Raw genomic sequence first — 16,684 nt, forward strand, 5'->3', positions numbered from 1 at the left:
ACAGACTTTTAGAGCACAAAAAAATAATAATTGATTCAGTGTCCAGAAATCTACTGAAACAGCACATACACTTTATTTTGCTAGATTATATTTGCGGAATTTAATGAATAAATACATTCGAAAAAAAATATTGTTTGTGTCTGGTCCAGGTCAGTATTTCTACAGTTCTGGCTTCAGGTCTGGTCACAACCACAAAGGTTGCTCTACTCTATTGTGTTCCACTCTATATTACAACCCCGAATTATAGGGAAAGTGATGAAACATGAATCTCCTCGAAATGATTTGGTTAACTGGTTGGGATCATTGATCATCAAAGATTATCTATTCAACAATAACAAAGAATCCATCTCCAGGATCTGCCTCCTCCCTTTCCTTTTACCACTGTAATGATGTGATGTATTGTGTGTGTGTGTGTGTGTGTGTGTGTGTGTGTGTGTGTGTGTGTGTGTGTGTGTGTGTGTGTGAGAGAGAGAGAGAGAAAGAGAGAGAGAAAGAGAGAGAGAGAGAGAGAGAGAGAGAGAGAGAGAGAGAGTGCCCATCCTGCGTGCTTGCGTGCATGTGAGCGTGCAGGGTGCGTGCGTATGAGGGTGCGGCAACTTTACTGCATGGACCCTTTTACACATCCAGTCTGATGGTTGACAATGTGGAGGATGAGCGAGGATGTAATAGCAGTGCAATATTCCCTGTGTCTTCCAAAACCTGGAACCAGCTACAGGCTATACAATAAAGTTATTACTATTATTGTACATGGCATATTGCTCAGTCAGCACCAAGGAAGTGTGTCAATAATAAACAGGTGAGCTTATGATACCTGTTTTAAGACTTGCACAAATATGAAATGAAACAAACAAAAATCGCTTAATGATTCAATATATGCAGCTATATGAACTGCATGTGTTTGATATTTTCCCTTTGTAGTACAATAATACACATACAGGCCCATCTATCGGTCAAATGTATTTATATGTATTTGACTTAAATTAAATCTATTAATAAATCCCCACTACAAATCCAACGTGATCGCACGCATGCGTCAATTAGTATCAAACCGAATATAGTGTCCCGGCATAAAAACGTGATTTCACTACAGACGTGTGATCGCAGTGGAATGATGACACTTCCACTTGTGCGACTTGACACAAAGAAACCGGTCCCCATCCGGCGTGATCGGCTGCTCGGCGTTCATGGGCGACCTAGAGACCGTCTGCCTAGCCCTCAGTCCGTCCTCTCCCTCCTCCACAACGAAGACAAGCTTGCTGTCTGAAGTGGCCCCACACACTATAAGATCACACCTGCCAGGTTCAGAGGTGTAGTCCTACTTCAGGGTGTGTATAGATCCTGAGGTGGCATGCACAGCGAGCACGGCAGACACCAAGACGTGCAGCCAGGGGGCATGGAAACAAAGTCTCAAGCTCCAGGAGAGGATTTCTTTCCCCCGAGGCGCGACAGTTAATTAGTCCGAATAATACCATGTATGTGGTCCACATACCTCCTCTCTGGGTCTGCTGCTGCTGCTCCACTCGGCTCTCTGCTTATTTTCTTCCAGGAACAGAATGCAACCCAATCCGTGGATGGCACTTCCCAAGGAGACACTCACACACACTCACACACACGCACACACACACTCACACGCACACACACTAGATGGATGCCTTCCTGGCCGGTCCGGGACCAGCAGACCGCAGCATCATCCCCATCAAGTCAGCAAGAAAGTACAAGTAAGACTTCCGGTTGTGACTTTCAAAATACAATCCGAATTGTTTCCCCTGTGCATCTGTATGACATTCAAATAAATGTTCCACTAATTTGCACATCTATTACTACCAGCCTCGTATATATCTGTGCAAAAATACTCAAACTGCAAATATTGGATTGGGAAAAACTTTTTCACCTGCTTCATACTATAAAAACGTACATAATACTAAAGTCATCATTTGTATAAACAACATGAATCTGTTAATAAATACCTCTCAAAACTATAGATGATTATTCAAATATTACATTGGGTGACCTAGTAGACTACTAATATAATATGTAAGTGTGGTATATTTATTTTGGAAGTGGTCATACATGATAGTATGTAGGAATGTATAATGGCTGCTCTCCACAAATATGTTCACATTTTATATTAGCTTATCAAATACAAATGTGAAAGCTGCTTGATTTTCTTTTCTTTATTTTTTGTTGAATAAGGAGAGCAATCCATTGGCATCGATATACTCTTTAATGAATTTGACAAGAAGCACATACTGGGACTCTCACGCTCTCTAGACACAATTCTCTGCTTTTATTTTGTAGGGTAATCTCCAGGTTTCCGGCACCACTCTCTCTCGCTGTGCTTAACTTGATACAGCCTGCAGCATCCCAGCAGTGAGACGGCGTGACGCTCCAATCAGCGGCGCTGAGTGAAGGCTTGGTCGCCTAAGCCACCAATTACTTTGAGGTTAGGGCGTGTCCTCTGAGATGAGGCTGTACCACTATCAGAGGAAAGGGGGGTGGCATAAAGATAAGTGCAGAGTGAGGCTGCTTAATAGATCTACAACGTGTAAACATCTTTGTTATCATGGATGCAATGGCCTTAATGTCTCTATGAGCTTTAGTTGGATATATTCACAGTTTACTTTTCTTATAGGACCTGTGTAACAATTATAGAAGCCAAAAAAGAAATACAAAACCGATACATAATATATTTATGAGCATGTGACATCAGTATGAAATGTAGGTGCAAGCCCATAAACTCTGTGTGATTGATGGCTGAATTAAAGGTTTGATCAGAAAGGAGCTGCAGGGCAAGGTTTTATATAATTACAAAATGTATCATAATACTAACTTAGTTGTTCATACATATGACTAATATTATATATTTGTAAATACATATTTGTGTAGAAAAGAGCCATTATTTATCCTATTAGTGATCCCTTGTGCTTTCCCTGCTATGACGTGTCTGTAAGACCAGACATGGAGGCCAATTTCTACCTAACAAAGTTTTTAAAGTGTTTTTATACCTTATATAAATGTATACCTTTTATACCTTAATACCATAGTTTTAGATAGTATCAAATAACTACTGTCATACTTATGCCATACTAATTATGACGCTATAAGTTATATTGAGAAAAGACTTAATAATGGCATTTCAACAAAGTAGGAAAAGCACATGTTTGTTTTTTCTCATAAAAGTTTTACCGGAGGCCTATTTTGAATTTCTTCTGAACTTCTGTCACTAGCTTGACGTGACCAAGTTGTAAAAATGTGCTGTTGGATTGTGGAACGTCTAATAATGAATATTCAATATGACAGAGCAATATTTAAGATACTGGAAACCACATTTTTCAAGAGCTTCAGTTTAAAAGGTCAGGTACAATTTATTAAATAAGATTTTTTTAAAGAACAGGAAGTGACAGACTTTTGCACAAAAACAATACATTTATTCAAGTGTTCTCCAGCACAAGTACATACGGAGCCTCTATCTTCTCTCTGGACACTAAACTGAAGTATGGGGGGTTCGGTCAAAGTAGAGAATGACTGCTACACATCTGCTGTACGAACTGGTCTTGAGGGAAAGCGTATAGGCCATAAACAGTTATGACAGAAAGAAAGTCACACAGAGCGTCGACAGCATCACCGAATATAGAATTATTGACCTGCCTCCAACAGTAAAACTCAAATGTTGTTTCTGATATAAAAAAGAAAAAACATCAATTCAAAACAACATTTTGAAAACAAACATGAAGAATATTACGGCATGGAATGTAGGATTAAGAAGCAATGCATATTAAGCATACAATTATGCTACAGTAAAAGTTATTACCGCTTTTTTTTTTCCCTCACACGATTTTTCCCACAGATAAGCACCAACTACAGCAATCTCTAGTCTAAAACAATATAGGAAACCTTTCCTTATTTTTTCAAGTACAAAGTTAAAATGCCTTTGTTAATATATTTATATGAGTGAAATAATAGTTCTTTTGCGTTACTACGAGGAACCTAAAAACAGTCATTGTCAAGACATTATTTCTCTTCCAATCAAATATATTTTTCTTGTTTAGATAAAATGTTTAGCACCATCAGAAACACTGACAATCCCTCTTTTGAAAGGAAATAGAAGCAAAGTAACACCACCATGTAGGGCTGTGCAGTGAAGTTGAGAGCGTTCATCTTAAAGCTGTCCATAGGCCACTATTAAGATCACATGACATTAAAATCTGGATTCACTTGACACAAACAAATCAGTACAATAAAGTAGTCGACTTGGAGTCTCCCTACATCTAATGCTCAAAGCAAGTTTTGAATCAAATTTCTTTTTAACCTAAGATTTTTCCTAATTTGATGATATATATTAGCAAAGAATTATATTTGTACATCTCATACGTAATATAAAAAAAAGAAAGAAAGATAAAAAACAATTGAAAACAGCAACCGGAAAACTCTATGTACAAAATGTACAAACACGTGGAGATGTTAGGTATTATAGGAGGAGGGGGAAATAACATCTGGTTAAAGTATCACCAAGCACAAGAGTGTGCATGGACAAAAATGATGGCAATAAGGTCACTTAAGAAATTAATTACATTAAGAAATTAAATTTTAAATTTAGAAATCTTAAATATGATATAGACAAGCGATAACATCTGTTGTTATTACCCTTTTGTACTCTTTGAGTGCCGACGTCTTCGTCAAAAAACAGTCAGTTTTTCATTTCGACAAACTGCAGCCTAAATCCTCCATGTTTATCTCAGAGGTTACAATCAAGAGAATTTAATTTGTGAAAGCGATCCAAATTTGGATCGGCACTTAAAATTTGTCAACATGGCGACTACGATTTATCAGGGAAATGGCAAAAATATTATACAAAGTGCACGACATAGTTCCCTAACTGTGTCTTACATTTTACAATCTTAAAAAGAAATAGACATTCTTTGAATCTGGGGAGCATCACACTGCATCGATGCTTTGTAGCAGGGAGCAGTGTGGATGATGGAGGAAGGGAAAAGGGGTTCGGGGTTACAAATGTCAATCCATCGACTGTACACCGAGTCAAATAACATGGGTTTCACATCAAAATCCATTCTTTCACTTCTATTGGCACAGCCCTACTGTATACAAAAAGTATTACACGAGGGTAGATCAGTTCACATCATGAAACAAAAACAAAAAAATTCACAAGAACCAATATTTCTTTTTTTTAAATATAAAGAAAGAAACAAAAGAAAGTATACATATAAAAGTGCTTTATAATGTTGATAAAACAGCACAGAGTTGCTATAAAAAAGGTAGAAGAACTTTGTGAAGCCGCACCATATTGTTGAGGATTTGCACCTGAAAGTTTTTTTCAGTTTAGAGAGGTGGAAGTTGATGAGGAGAGTTACCCAGCCCGGCCACCCTGCCTCCCTACAGCGACCACACTTACTTGACAGTTGTACAGTAATATCATTAGTCAGGATGAAACTCAGAAAAAAAAATAGTTTCACAGACATTGATCTTAAGTTTTGAATGGCAGGAAACATCATTGCCCATGTGGTTATTAGCTTCACTCTCTGTTTTGTGTAGATCAAGGTGGTGAGCCTGAGAGATTAAACGAGCACCACAAACTGCATAAAAGCTGTGAAATGCAGAAAAGAGCAAACGCTCTATTTTTGCATTCCACTGTCTGACACAGAACAGAATTGTTTTTCTTTCTCAACATCAAGCCCACATTTATTTTAAATTAAATTAATGAATATTTAATTTTTTTTTCCAGCAACAAGTTGACGAGCGCCATATTGTCTAAAGTTGCAGTGCCACATGGGCCATGATGTTTCCCATCACCTTTGGAGCACCATGGTATTGTAACCATATTACAGTAGTACCTTTATTACCTTCAGTTGTGTATAGAAACTGTAAACAAAGAGGTATATGTGATCTGGTGTTTTGGATTCTTAGAGACGCAGCTCTCCTGACACTGAGGAAAATAAGCCTCCCTCTTCACATCTCTGTGAGGCTCAGCAGCTGGAAGCATGGCCGCACTGCAGGTGGGAATATGGCGGCCCCGACATTACAGTACGCTCACACAGCAGAAACATTTCACGTATCTCCAAACGCTCTCCCGTCTGTCGGGGTCTTTCCCATCGCATCGCCCGCCTCGTTTTAAAACACCCATGTTTAGCACTTTTCTGTCTCAGTGTCGTGAGAAGAAAGCATCGTCTCAAGTATAGCTCGCACAAACAAATCAACAATACTTGATAACACTGCTAAAAGGTAAAAATGACATATCAAAATTAAATAGAATAAGAATTACAATTCAAACACAAGAAATAATGTGAAATCTACGTCCATTTTTCGCTTGCAAATTATTCGAGGATCGAGGCTCTGAATTCTAGTCACAACGTACAGTTGTAGTTCCTAAATGTTTTTTCCGAGCGAGTTTTTTTCCTGCTGCTCAATTACAGGCGAAGTAATCTTTGAGCGGTGCAAACAGGTGGCGGATCACCGGGACGCTCCATGATCGGCCCAGAAGCCGTTGCCTCGCCAGCCGGCTCATGTTGGACACGTCCGTGTAGTGGACTGGGAAGCCAAAGATCCTGACAGCAAAACCAGTCAGAACCAAAAACAACCAGCAAATCAGCCAGCAGGCAGGCAGGCAGGCAGGCAGGCAGGCAGGCAGGCGATAGGGAGCAGAATAAAGGGAGACACAGGAAGGTCATTTTGAGAATATGATCGCTGAAAGAGCTGTGGCGGTTTAGTTTGATGGACAATCTTTTCATTTACATACCTCTCCATCTCAGTGCACCAGAGGATGTCCTCCTTCTCGTTCATGTACACGGGGAAGTGCTGGTCCTTGCCCTGCTTGATGGAATTAGACCTGGTGGTGATGGTCCTCACCTTGCCAAACTGAAAGAAATGTTATTCTGTGAGTCTTAACTAAATTGTTTTTCATCCTTCCATGCATATGAGAGCTGCAAAACCTTGAGATTTTACCGCTTTCATTGCCATTTTACAGATCAGATCGCTTGAAAAGCATGAGGGTTCTGTGTGTGGTTAATACCTCTCGCTGCCACTGGGAGCCACCCGTGTCCCAAGTTTGCTTTGAGCAATTAAATGAAATGTAGTGTTCTTCCTTTATTTTCTCATTCAATTAAAGTTTCTTATTGTTTTTTTAAAACTTAAATTACACTAGTCACAACTGGTTTTCTTCCCATGAGAGGATAGAGAAAACACAAATTATCTTGCTGCATATTCAGATTTCTGAATGCACTCGTTCTACCAAATGAATGCATTGTAAAGAATGTTGAGATCTGTTGGGCTAAGTAGTCAAAGTATTACACAAATACCTTCGCTGTTCTGCCGTGTTCTAGACAGTCCTGGAGGTCCACCCTGTCGTTGTACATCGCACTCAAAGGCCTGCAAAAGACAAAGAACAGGAGCCACAATTTAGATGAAGACACATGAAATCTATTGTACTTCTGTCCCTGCTGGGAGAGGGATCCCTCCTCTGTTGCTCTCCCTCAGGTTTATTCCTTTTTTTCTCCACGCTGAAGTTTTTTGGTTGGGGAGGAGTTTTTCCTGTCCCGATGTGAGGGTCAATAATTAAAAGAATTGTACTGAAGGATAATCCTGCAGCGTCAATGCAAAGTTCCTTTAAAAAGTGCTTGTTTTTGCCACTGACAGACTCAAATTGTTAAACTTTCCAGCCAACATTATGGAAAGGACCATACAGAAAAATACTATGTTTCTTCTTCACCTTTCACTTGATCAGGTCTGTTTCATGTTGTATCCAAGTACCGCTCAAGTCTGTATGTCGGCAAGCAAAAAGTCCCTCTTGGTACATTATTCTTCCTCTGTGGGCCTCATAAGGTCACAGGACTAACACCAGTCTCCTAAACCGTGTGGCCTTAAAGCAGCTGGTTTACCCCCTCTGCTGGTTGCCTCTCTCTGTCCCCTTGTCGGCTATTCAAAGAGCTCTTCATCTGTATACTCTGGTTCAAATACTGTAAATACGGCCGGGCATCGAATTCATACATTGGACCTCATACATATTGTCCAAACCTTTTTAAATAGTCATCCATGACATTAGACATCTTTTAAATAGCAATACGCTACGCTCTCTGTACTCCAACACAACAAACTCTGCCTGGCTGCATGCATGTTTCCACCGTTGTCTCAACCGGCAACACGTCACCGTGCGAGATTTGAGAAGGAAGAGACTTCTTGAGCGAGACTCTTCCTATAATGTCAGAACGATACTGGAGCATGGCTTTGACACAAGAGCAAATAGGCCGGATCAAGCTTAAAAGTATATAAAAATGTTTTAATTCTCCGTAGGGTCCTTTTTATAATGTGGTCAGACACTTGTAAGGCTTAGTCCTGCAGATGTGAGAACATCTGATATTTGAGTTTGTCCTCCATTTCACAAAGTGAAGTTGAGGTCAACCTTTTTTCTATAGTGGTTATATCTGCTCTTATGCTTCAATAATAGAAGAACATTGCAAATACTTTAATTATATATATTCTTTTCAAAACAAACATTTTTGTGTGCACTAAAAGATATTTTTGTGGAGGAAGTCATTGATATATAAATCATGAAATACATTTGTGACGCGTTTGATTCCAAATGCATTGTTCATTTCCTGCCGTTTTCAAACGGGAAAACATAAATCGCAGTCAAACTTCTCCTCCAACTATCAAGCAAAATCAGTTTTAAAACCTGTTGACAAAGTGGAGAGATGGCGGGTCTCATCTTCATTTAGAGTTTGCTGCACGGTCAGTTTCATATCCTAATTCTGAAGTCTAAAAACGTGTTCTAGTTTATATATAACTGGCATAGTCACTATCTTAATTAGTTAGGAAAAATGTTTAAAGCTTGGCCATGTTCATTTAGTCCCTTTTTCAAAGGGTATATTTCTTCCCATCGTGTAGGTCACAGGCAGCTGCTTCCCTCACCATTCACACACCAACCTGTTCATGCCAGGAAGGTTACCCCAGAAGTAGCGGGCGCGGTGGGCAGCGGACACTTCCTTGGCATCGATCATCACCGGGTTACACTGGAACCCAAATAAAGCAGATGAGACATGACACCAGGGACCGAGGTAAGATGCTACGTTGCATACCGTGTATTACAGTAGAATTAGAGTTACTATTTAATAGCACAGTATTACTGGTATTGGATACAAAAATCTGTGTGTATTTTGATTGACTAAAGTCAATGTAGGGTCCGGGTCATCCCATCATTTAAAAAGGGGTTAAAAGCAAAACAAATATTTAGAATATTTTAGCTGACAATGTCTTAACATGACAAAAAGCAATATGGACAGCAGAAGGCCAGTACGTGGACAAGAGAGGAGCTGACCTCTAAAAAGCGAGATATGTCCCTCTTATCGCTGACGCCCATGGCAACCACATTTTCAAAGAGCCAAAAGAAAGGCCGGTTCTCCCCCTCCTTTGGCCGGGCCTCGTGGAGCAGCCTGTAAAACTCAAAGAACAGACGGCCGGTGCCCTCTGGCACAGAAACATACTTTGAACAGTGTTGGAAGATATCAACTTTGTGGTACTTTACATGATCTTGATCCAATACAACATCACAAAGAAAGTCATGACTTGAGTGAACCTACCAAAAAGACCTTTCCGAGCAGGGTTGACTATAGAGAGGTCATTGCATGGGCTTCCACCAATAACTAGGTCAAAAGGACCCCACTCCTGTATCTGTATAGAGATAAGAGAAACAGAGATAAAGACAGAGCCGGTATAGATAGTAATATGTTGTGACACATTTGAAAAAAAGGACAAATTCAGTCCTACTCGTAGAGTCTTGTGGATGCTTAATATATTTTATTGTGTTCTAGTCTCCTCCTTTATTGTCTTCATGGAACAACATTTTAGTTTTTCTCTTGAAAATATCGGCCAGAGACGATGTAATGTCTCTGGTCGTGTTAAGGAACCTTGATAATCGGCCATAAGAGAGACTGCAGATTTTATATTTCTTTATTTATTCTCACATTAAAATCATTCCTAATATAGGTTAACTGACGCTCGATGCTCGGCCCCCCTTTGCTGCAGTGGAGCTTCCTAAGGCAGGGACACACATTAGGACTGTTGAGCTGACTATAAATAGGATTTGGGCATTGTGACTGATTTGATCAAGTTGAACTGAGTCTGGGTTAGTTGGTTTTGACTTAACGATGCAGTCGTGTGGTGTGTGTGAAGAAATTCAAATACTTTGTTCTCCGATTCAGTAGCTGAAGTAGAATTAAAGTTCTTGCAGGATTTCTGCGGTTTTCTAGCCAGACATCTGTAAACATAGCTAACTATCCCTCAGTGTGTCGTCCCTGTGTTTACTCAGGCGTTGAATATGCACTTCCCACGTTAAAGGCGTTATGAGCGGCCAGTGCATGTGCATGCATTTGAAGCATGGTACAACTAAAAGATAAGCATACTTTACAACCCTGAGCAAAAAAAAAAATCAAATCAAACTCACATGTTTGTGTGTGACGTTCCTCACATCGCCGACATACATGATGCGACCCTGATGCCGAACGATGCCCACAGTGATGGAGTCTTCGCACACTTCGGAAGCTATATAGCGATCCACGCTGATGCCAAGGTCTTTTAGCACCAATAGCCCTGCACAGGTCGAAGGTCAAACATAGATCATAGGTCAGACAGAACATAGAAAGCGGAGGACCCCAATGAATGGTAAAAAAAAGAGCAAATACTGATGTGTAGCTCTGGAGCGTCTCTGATTTATAAACAAATAATATGCCGAGTAGAACTGAAAATGATCCTCCATTTAAAACTCATACAGAAGTATAAGTTCTTACAAAGACGATGGTGGAGTTATAAGATTAGATTCTTGATAACTATATATATATATATATATATATATATATATATATATATATATATACACTGTACATAATGCATATTTATTATCTAATAAGAATATATTATGACATGGAAATCAACTAAAAAGATGACTGTGACCCAAATTATTAAGAAAATGCTGTGTTTTAATAGAGATCGGGGCATTTGGAGTAAATGGATGCGGTTCTTGTCTCACCTGTTGCTATGCCGTCAAATAGTGACAGGACACGAATAGCCTGCCTCTTCTCCACCATGACTGGGGGGTAAAGCTTTGGTGCATCCTGAAGTATAACCCAGAGAGAAAGAGGGGAGGAGGGGGAATAAAGTAAGACACACCGGAACAACGACTTCTCAATCGGAGACAAGTTAATGGGATTTATAGCCTTAATTAAAGGTCCATTGCTCACAAAAGCTTGGTCATGATTATTTGCAAAGAAGCGCTGGAGACGGCTGGGCCAGTCGGTGCGACGCCCCAGGAGACCAAACGCGTCCGTCTGACCACACATAAAGCAGTTCCACGGGTCCTCATTGATGGCTGCGTGGGCGGCTCCTTGACCCACGAGGAGCTCGACACACTCCACACAGAAACACCTGCACACAAGCCACGCCGGTTCTTTAGTACAAGAGATACTGTATCTAGCTGGTGGCATGTAGAAGATAGGGTACTTTTGTGCAAAAATTATTAACGTACATCAGAGAGCCACGCCGACATGCTGATGTAATAAACATGGACACTGTAGTTTACTTAAATCAATCCCACAAACAGTCCTGCTGCTGTTAATAGTAGTGCAACTAATTCCTGCACACTCATGTCTTAGTAACGTTTGCACAACTAGGTTTCCTATTTTTTTATTTATTATTAAGCCTTTTTTTATTTTATTTTAATTAAATTGTACATATTCGTGAACCATTTTTTAAAGGTTATCAGAAGGACTTGAGCCTGAGTTCCACAGACAGGGCTTTGAAAACAGCACATTGTTTGTTTCTGTCTTTAAATAAGATTATCGTAATCCTTATCCTTAAAAGGAGGGTGTATAATAAATTATTGACCACTCTCTCCTCCCAAAAATCAGTTTCAGAGGTCAGTAACAAGCTACCCGATTGCAGCATCCGTCCAAGTTTGAATGTTTTTGAATGCGGTTTGGGAGTTTCATGACACAAAGAGTTATCATCTAAATGTTATGCAAACATAAAGAAAACCGTTGCTGATTGGCTGAACATGTGACTGACGAGGCCTAATTAGTTCTCAGTGGTATTTTCTGGACTTAAATCTCGTCGTCTGTGTGAGGATACTTTATCAGACCATAACTTTATAGTAAACAGTGATCTATTCAATTAACGTACAACCATGCTTAAAATTATATTTGTGACAAACAAACTACTGATTTATGTGAAGATGTTGTAGATATTGTATTAGAACCATTTGTCTTCGGGGTAAAACAAAAAATTCTGGAAATATTTCCAGATAAAAACAGTGAATATGTTTAAAGCTTCCAGAAATCAATTCCAGATTTGAGAGATTGAGATAAAGTAGCATCCTCGGAGTCTCTGTAGATTAAATTAAATTTGGAAGACGGAACTCCTCCTGAGGCCTTTTTTGGACCTAAAAAAATCGACTGTGTTTGTTCATTTCATGGTGGACTGGGTCTCTATGTGTGACTTATTTTTATTTATTTAAAGAACGTTTTATTTCCTTATACCATGATTTGAAATAGTGTCGACTCCTATAACTGAAATTATTTTGAGCTCTACTTGCTGTGTGTCAATCCTTTTATTGAAATCGGTAAGTCATTTCCCATCTTTCTTTTTGTGCCATCTGTCCTTATAATTCACCGCCTTAACCAGTTGATCTTGCTCCTTTTAACTCTATTCTACACATATTGATGACGATATCCTGACAATTATAGACTCTATGCCCACCTGCCATCCTCCACCCAGCATTCCCCAGTAGAGATCTTACCGGCAGCAGTTGTTGTTTCCACACATGAGCACCTCTCGTCCTCCGCAGCAGATCGTGCAGTAGGACTGGTAACCATCGTCATCATACTGGTAGGCACATTCTAGGAAGCAGTTCTGTGAAAAAGAGACAAAACAAGTGAGCAGTTTGACTTATTTAAAATCTAAAATGTCACGTTTTATGTGCGGTGCTCATTGCCATATGTTCAGTTTATGATTACAGCTTACCTTACAGCTCTGGCACATTCCTCCAGCAAACAGCGGGTGCTCGAGGCTAACGTTCAGACTTCCACAGGAGATACAGATGTCTGCAGGAAGAAGTACAGTATGTCAGTATTCAACAGAGGGAGGTCAGAGCAGTGTGAATCTCTCACTTCAATGGGACGATTTGAGCAGCTCTCACAGAGGTGAAGATCTAATGAGCTCAGCTGGTTGTTTGTAGAGAGACATCATGGAAATGTTGCCTCTGCTGTAGTTTTATTAACATTGACGTATAGATTTCTGCTGCTTTGCTTTCAACAAAACACACACAGACACACACACACACACACACACACACACACCTACAAGCTCGAGGGCACAACACTTACCCTCTAGGCTGCGGCACTTTTGTCTCACTTCTTGAACAAGCCGTTCTAAAAATACAACACATTATACACCTCGTGAGAACAAGATCAACATGCGACAATACATTTTTGAGGTCAACAGTTCAAAAGTTTGTCTCCTTTCAACTGTCAATGTTTTTTTCTTATCCAAACAGATAAGGAAAAAAAACATAGAAATTATCACATATATATAAACAAATCATGCAACCATCTGTGCAATTGATATAGTAAATCATTTTGTTTTTAATGTAAAAGCCAGATGAAATGATGCTAAAAGTTGGAAATCAGGAATTGTTTAAAAAAGGATTTGGACCTCCTCGGGAACTCTACAATTCAAAATTGGACGTTAGGATTCTTGAGTATGCCGAATGCAGCTGAAGTACTAGATGTGTTAAATTAATGAACTTTAAAACACTGTAGAATGTTGATAATGCAGTTTATAACATGATATGTGTGTGCTCCCTGTACTCTACAAAACATTAAAATCAAAGAAATCTTGAGGTTTCTGATGTTTCAATTAATTGTATATGTAAATGTACTAACCTTAGTAAGATCATGTATATAAATAAGAAGACGGACAGAACAATGTAAAATCATTGTATTAATCAGATAAAAAAGTGATTTAAACAATAGCTTTTCTTTGATGAGGCGACACCCGATACTTGCGTCTGTTATATTACTGAATCAGGTGCTCATTTCAAAAGACATCCAACAGTAATAACAGTAAAGCTTGCTTGTGAATAAACACAAACTAACATCTATTCATAGTCTGTGGAAAAAGTCTGCCTCGCCGCATCACTCACTTCCATCTTAAACCCGACGCTCTAATGTCTATTAGAACGTCATGTGGACGCTCTCTTGTCCACACGACTTCTCCGACCGCTTACCCAACTGTCTGTCTCCGCCCCATGGGGGTAAATGCAGAGTTCATGACTCCTATTTAACTTAATAAACGAGGCACCTTACCTCGTGTCCTCTCATCGATGATTTCCTTGATCTTGGGTTTCTCTGCTGTGCTTTTGCGAGGCTTTTTGGCTGGAGGAGGCGTATACGCTGCCGCTTCAGGCTCCACCCACATCTCAGGATAAACCTCTTTATATGGGTTGCGCTCCTCTGGAGTGTACAGCATGTCAGACAATTAATATTACAGGCGACATTATAAAGTATTCAATCGCATGCTTAATTTAATAGATGTGTAGTTGAAGAGGTCTATTAACAGCTTTTATATAGCGGTTCATACGCATGGGAAGGTTCTTGGGAATGCAAAAACAATTCCACTTCCTCTTACCTTCTGGTGGCTCTAAGGCCTTGGGCCCAGTGGGTTGAAACCCTGTCATAGCCCAGTCAATCATCTGCTTGTTCAGCATTTCTACAGATTTAGAGGTTTCCGTCTCGTCGCTGTCGGGGCAGGCCATGAAGGCTTTTCCTGCCCGGCTGCTGGCCGCCTGTGAACACATAAAAAAACATTAATGACTGAAGTTTATCCTCAATATACTTACATGAATGATCATTGACTAAATCATTAAGTGTGGGCAATGTCTCAACAAAAGGCTTCAGCGAGGGATCGTAATTATTTTCTCCTCTCTTTGTATCGGCCTGTGTTAATTGCGCTGAATTTCATAATGTCATTTTTTATGGTTTTATGGATAGTGCACACACACACACAGCCTCTGGCTATGGATGCCAAGGAAAGACTACAAGGAATTGTTCCTTCCACATAATTTTAGCAGATAATTAGTCAATTAGACATATAAACATGCAACAATACGGTCCAGGATGAAAAATACAGTATTTCTTTAAGTCATTGTGAGAAAAAAAAGCACTTCATTTAATGTCACTATAATGTTTGAACCAATGAGCTCAGTTTAATAGGCATATGTTTTTATGAGTGAACTAGCTTGTTAAAGATAATTTAAACTGATAACACGGTTTTTAAACCCACTGCTCTTATTACTCACCTGTAGCACCTCGTAGATGGCTTTCTTGTACATGGGCTGCTTGTTGTAAGTTGGTTGGTGAAAGGCATTATCGAAGGAACTTAAAGGCATGAGTTTTTCTACACAAACCTGTAAAAATACACAGACAATAATGTCATTGTTTTCCTCACATTTTAGAAGAATTGAGAATTGTGTGTGTCTGGAGATTGATGGCTTTTATGTTTATGCTGAAAGTATGTGGCTGTTACTATAAACAAAAAGCTGTTTGACACATTTTCTGGTGAAAGAAATAAAATCACCTGACAGCAATATTGCCGCTGGCTTTAAACACTCACCACTGAGAACTTTCCGTCTCCAAACCACATCACCCATCTGGTCCCCTCGGCGGCTCGGCTCCGCCCAGTCATCCACCAGGACACAATGCGGCCCGGCCACCACGAGAACCCTCGAAGCTTTCCCCAAACCAGCTCGCCGATGCCAAAACCACGACCGTCCTGCAGCCAAAAGAAAAGAAAACCCCCCCGCTCTGTGTGAACTTTTATGCATAGTTGTGAAACGCCGCGTTTTTCTTTGGGATGATATCTCAAATTTGCAACAAGATGCTTTCTAATCATCAGTCTCTATCCTTAAAACTTTGATTCAGATAAGGTGTAAATCCCCAATATCACTGGTATGGACAGATATGCAATAATTGTCAGGTTTGCAAAAATATAGATAGATTGAAAACGTTTATGAAGAATATGGATCAGGCAAGTTGGATCAGGCAAGTTGTGAGAAGAACAGATAAGGATAATACTATAAAATTATATTATTAAGTTATAGAACAATTATATAACCATATATATACACTAGCGATATATACTAGAATTAGGGCTGCTAATTTTGAGTTACTTTCATTATTGATTTTTTTTATTATTATTCATTGTCAATAAAATGTCAGGTTAAAAAAAATGAAAAATGACCAACGCAATTTATTAAATCCCCAGGTGACCTCTTCAAATTCAACAGTCCAGATCCCAAAGACATTTAATTCTCATGATCACTTTAGACAAAAAAAGCAGCACAATCTCAAGACTAAGAAGCTGGAAAAATTATTAGTTATTAGTTATTACTAGTTTTACCGATTAATTTTCTGTCAATTTCTATTGAGTGAGAAAGTCAACATGGCATATTTGGTATCCTTTTTTGTAAACAGTTATAAAACACCTGAAGAGCATAAATTCCCAAATGGCTGCTTCACTCGACATGGATTAATTCCGGACTTTAACTAAATCCTTTTTCCAATCAGGATCTCTGTAGTAAAATGCTGTTTTGTCTGTAGCCAGACATTAATCAGTTAATCAGTGTGAA

At 39.4% G+C, this 16,684-nt stretch overlaps 1 protein-coding gene across 2 annotated transcripts in view; it reads right to left on the minus strand.

The window, feature by feature from the left end:
• Positions 1–6,418: 6,418 nt before the first annotated feature.
• Positions 6,419–16,684, minus strand: part of dnmt3ab (DNA (cytosine-5-)-methyltransferase 3 alpha b) — a gene marked incomplete at both ends in the record, with an annotated part of 33,415 nt that continues 23,149 nt past the window's right edge. For both annotated transcript variants that reach the window (XM_079223956.1, XM_079223955.1), the window contains 16 exons: positions 6,419–6,560; positions 6,752–6,870; positions 7,311–7,380; positions 8,935–9,020; positions 9,326–9,474; positions 9,588–9,678; positions 10,451–10,596; positions 11,033–11,117; positions 11,244–11,427; positions 12,797–12,909; positions 13,021–13,100; positions 13,383–13,427; positions 14,364–14,510; positions 14,686–14,842; positions 15,356–15,463; positions 15,670–15,828. In XM_079223956.1, coding sequence (XP_079080082.1) covers positions 6,419–6,560; positions 6,752–6,870; positions 7,311–7,380; positions 8,935–9,020; positions 9,326–9,474; positions 9,588–9,678; positions 10,451–10,596; positions 11,033–11,117; positions 11,244–11,427; positions 12,797–12,909; positions 13,021–13,100; positions 13,383–13,427; positions 14,364–14,510; positions 14,686–14,842; positions 15,356–15,463; positions 15,670–15,828 — 1,881 coding nt within the window. The remainder of the gene's footprint in view (positions 6,561–6,751; positions 6,871–7,310; positions 7,381–8,934; positions 9,021–9,325; positions 9,475–9,587; positions 9,679–10,450; positions 10,597–11,032; positions 11,118–11,243; positions 11,428–12,796; positions 12,910–13,020; positions 13,101–13,382; positions 13,428–14,363; positions 14,511–14,685; positions 14,843–15,355; positions 15,464–15,669; positions 15,829–16,684) is intronic.

This window comes from Taurulus bubalis (genome assembly GCF_910589615.1).
Source record: "Taurulus bubalis genome assembly, chromosome: 1".
Lineage (NCBI taxonomy): Eukaryota > Metazoa > Chordata > Actinopteri > Perciformes > Cottidae > Taurulus > Taurulus bubalis.